This window comes from Genypterus blacodes, unplaced genomic scaffold (assembly GCF_046128005.1).
Source record: "Genypterus blacodes isolate CSIRO-AG114 ecotype Tasmania unplaced genomic scaffold, CSIRO-AGI_Gbla_v1 ptg000325l_1, whole genome shotgun sequence".
In the NCBI taxonomy this organism is placed as follows: Eukaryota; Metazoa; Chordata; class Actinopteri; order Ophidiiformes; family Ophidiidae; genus Genypterus; species Genypterus blacodes.
Genome location: NW_027467112.1, coordinates 57,501 through 61,677, shown reverse-complemented (window position 1 = coordinate 61,677; position 4,177 = coordinate 57,501). Strand labels below are relative to the sequence as shown.

The 4,177-nt window shown below is 44.5% G+C and overlaps 1 protein-coding gene across 4 annotated transcripts in view; it reads left to right on the top strand.

Moving 5' to 3' along the window:
- Window positions 1–353: 353 nt before the first annotated feature.
- The window catches only part of LOC142988400 (uncharacterized), a 4,605-nt gene continuing 781 nt past the window's right edge, over window positions 354–4,177 (top strand). The window contains exons 1-3 of one of the 4 annotated variants that reach the window (XM_076137565.1): window positions 354–1,000; window positions 2,957–3,265; window positions 3,393–3,638. In XM_076137565.1, the coding sequence (XP_075993680.1) occupies window positions 952–1,000; window positions 2,957–3,265; window positions 3,393–3,638 (604 nt within the window). In that variant the 5' untranslated portion in view covers window positions 354–951. Of the gene's footprint in view, window positions 1,001–2,956; window positions 3,266–3,347; window positions 3,639–4,177 lie in introns of all 4 variants that reach the window. The other 3 variants (XM_076137564.1, XM_076137566.1, XM_076137567.1) reach the window with 3 other exon arrangements.

Sequence of the window (4,177 nt, the reverse complement as noted above, 5' to 3'; positions counted from 1 at the left end):
GAGGAAGAGACCACAGTGAGCTGGGATCCCTGCAGGCTGTACAAAAACCAACTCACACACACACACACACACACACACACACAGGCACACACACACTGGCACACTGGCACACACACACTCACACACACACGCACACACACGCATACACACACACACACACACAGGCACAGGCACAGGCACAGGCACAGGCACACACACACACACACACACACACACACACACACACACACAAACACACACACACACACACAGGCGCACACACACACACACACACACACACACACATGCACACGCACGCGCACGCGCACACGCACACGCACACGCACACGCACACACACACACACACAGGCAGGCACACACAAACACACGCACACACAGGAAAACATACACACACACAAACACACACACAGGCACACACACACATACACAGGCACAAACACACAGGCGCACACACACACACACAGGCACACACATACACACACACACACACATACACAAACACACACACAAGCACACACACATACACACTGGCACACACACACACACACACACACACACACACACAGACACACACACACACACAGGCACAGTAGTTTTACAAACACTGTAGAGACAAACACTCTCCTCCAGCTCTTTCAGAATAAAAGCCTGCAGCCTCACTCTGCTGGTGAGTGGAGTCGTCCTGAACACGTTCACTGACGTAGAGAAGAAGAAAGTGTGTGTCCCTCTGTCAGCAGGACATCACCATCACCTGCACCTGATGGTTTGTGACCCATAAACCAGAAGAAGGCTGAGACCAAGGCTGAAATCAAATTAGACAACAGAAGACAATGAGACAGTCATGATGATATGAAGCCTGAAGCTGAAACATGGAGCTGATGATGAAGATGAAGAGTTCAGACGTGTGCAGCTCAGCCGACTCCTTCAACATGCAGAGGTTTTGGTTACAGGATGTTTCACTGTGGAGAGTTCGGCCGTGGCACTGCTCTGTATGTAACAGGTAAGATCATTATTGATTGTAAAGTTCCTCCCTTCTATAAAATGGCTGCTTTGACAGAATGTTTACGCTTAACTGGAAGAATTATGTTGAATGATTTTGTTTCTTCTGCATGAGAATAACATCATGAAGTCTTTACTTAAACTTGGGACCTGAGTTTGAGTCTGTAGCTCCCCTGAATGAGACCAGGAGGGAAATGACAGAGGAGTTATTGATCAGTATTCATCATTCTTCATCATTCTTCCTCATTTTCCTGCTCTGTTTGTCACTAAATCTGTGGTTGAAGTGAATTTCCATGATGAAGAGGATTCTATAGATCCATCCAGAGTGTTGATGAAGGTCTCAGTCTCAGTGCCATCATGATTTCATTTACTGCTTTGACTTGAATACAAACTGAGTCACTCATTAATGTTATGGATCATTTGATTGATCTGTTATTTCAATCAGAATCAGAATAGATTTGATTGCCAATTAAAAGGAATTGTTTGTGGTTATTGGTGCGATATAAAACACATAAGACAACAAGAGAACAACTATGAAGAGAAACTGAAATAAATTAGAAAAACACGAGAAATTAAATAAATGAAGTAAATTGAATAAGATCCAACGTAAAGGACAGATCTACAGTATGAATGTAAACATGTCATCTACAGTAAGATCAATATGGAACATACATTTAATTCATTGGAGAAAAAAACAACAAGTTGTGTTTAATATAAAGAAACAAATGAAGATGTCGATAAATACAAGAATGAAATAAGAATGAGGCAGAAAGTCAGGAAATATAGAGAAAAGGATTCATGTGATGAAGATTTAGTTTCTCCTATATTTATCAATCCAATCTAATTCTTCCATAAATGCCGTCTCCACTTTATTAGCCCTCTGAATGTCCCTGGGGTCAAACTGTCCCCAAGGACCATACAATACTAAAAAGTTGATAAAATGTGTTTTCTGTAATCAAATGGTCTGAAATGTATAGGGGTTGTTTGATACGATGCTCTTCATGATTAGAAGAAATTTGATTGAATTTTGGGTGTTTTATTGAATTTTTAACTCCTTTGCTCCTGGGGTGAAAATGGTGCCGAAGCACAAAGTGATGTAATGGAGCAAAAAGTCACAGCAGACTGCTCTCCAACACATCTGTTATCTTGGATGTTTGATGTGTGTGGTCAAGCAATGGTTATTTAATGATTGCACAACAACAGGAGGTATGGGCAGCATGCAATGCCAGGTCCATTTTACATTCCATTTGGGCCTGCAGAAGCCCAAATCCCTGCCTTACTTGACCTACTTTTATGTAAACAAGCGCAATTGGCCCTAAATTCTAAAATTAAGGGAAATTTTTGTGGTAATGGGTTGGACTGGAGTCAGACTAAAGCTGTGACACTAAATTAATTGAAAATGTATACTTTATGCTTCAAATAACAGTCAAACCATTTTGGGGTCAGTGTGACCCCAGAGGACAGTAGGTGTTAGTATTTGCTCTCAGTCCAAAATTCAAAAAAATTCAAAAACGGCACCCTCACTTAACTTTGACATATTCCACTCCGGTTCATGTCCAATAGTTAAGATCATATCAAATATTTAAAACATTTTTTTCCCATTTCTTAAACTCAAAAATAGGGTATATTGTATGTAAACAAGGCCTTTTGGCCCCTAAATTCCAAAATAAATGCAAAAATATGTGGTGATGCGTTGGACTGGAGTCAGACTAAAGCTGTGACACAAAAAATGAAAATTGACACTTTATGGTTTAGATAACGGTCAGACTTTTTGGGGATAATTTCACCCCAGAGGGCCTTAGGTGTGTGTGTGTAACACGGGAGGACATTACAAGGGTTAGGTACATGTGCATGCAGGCCTGTAGGAACTTGCTCTGGATCTGTCAATCATTCACCAAAGTGTTGAGAATGAGAAATGATGTTGACTGTGTGTTTGCTGTCTGCTGCCAAACCTCAGATGATTCTGTTGTGAGGCCCGTGGTGAGCGTTTACCCTGCAGTGCCCACGGCCCAGCTGCAGGGGAGGAGCACCCTGCTGTGTCTGGCCTCAGGCATGTCTCCTCCTCTGGTCCGCTTCTCCTGGAAAAGACAGAAGGAGAACGGCTCGCTGGAGGAGCTGCCCGCCGCCCGGGGAGGAGAGCAGCTGGAGCTCAGAGAGCCGGGCCGCAGCGCCGCCATCAGGATCGTCCGGCAAGAGGCCGCCGCCTACCGGTACGTCTGCTACGTCCAGCACGAGGCCGGCACAGTGGAGGCACAGACGGCACAAGGTAACGAGCCCAGACAGACTGTGTGAGCCGCTGATTCACACAAGAGCTGCAGTCCAACATGTTCCCCCTGTTCCTGCTTCAGAGGTTCCTGCTTCAGAGGTTCCTGCTTCAGAGGTTCCTGCTTCAGAGGTTCCTGCTTCAGAGGTTCCTGCTTCAGAGGTTCCTGCTTCAGAGGTTCCTGCTTCAGAGGTTCCTGCTCCAGAGGTTCCTACTCCAGAGGCTCCTGCTTCAGAGGTTCCTGCTTCAGAGGTTCCTGCTTCAGAGGTTCCTGCTTCAGAGGTTCCTGCTTCAGAGCTTCCTGCTTCAGAGGTTCCTGCTAATACAACAGAGACTCACCCAGAGAGCCAGAAGACACATGAGGCCCAACCTGACCGTAAGACCGCCTGCTGCCCTCTGCACCAGCAGCTCACATGTTCCACTGCAACACACAGCCACATTGGAAAGACAAAGACAAAGGGCAGCCACATTTGGCCTCAGTGTGAAATTAGAAAGTCTTTGAGGTATATTTTGCTTGTATATCTAGTATCTCAATAAGAACATATATTCATTCTACTAGGGAAGGCCTTACAGCTGACAATGGACAAAGGAAAAGTGAACTGAACCGGACAAGGAATGTAAATAGCACCTGAGGTCAGCAGTTTAAGCCTTGGGCTTAGACGGCTGGCCTATAGACAACAGTCTAAATACATATATTCATGTTAAGAGTAAAGATAAAAGTTTACATGCCAAATAAAGGCCATTATAAAATGAACTGTTGCTCCCTCAGGATGGCCACGTAGTGTTTACAGTGGTCTCAGGCGGTTTGTCAATATCCACTGAAACGGGTCTTTTCTTGAGTGACAATCAACTGTATAAATACGTCTGAAAGTCAGAGTTGGGGAGCGACTCATTCCGGCTGCAGAGTCCCTCACA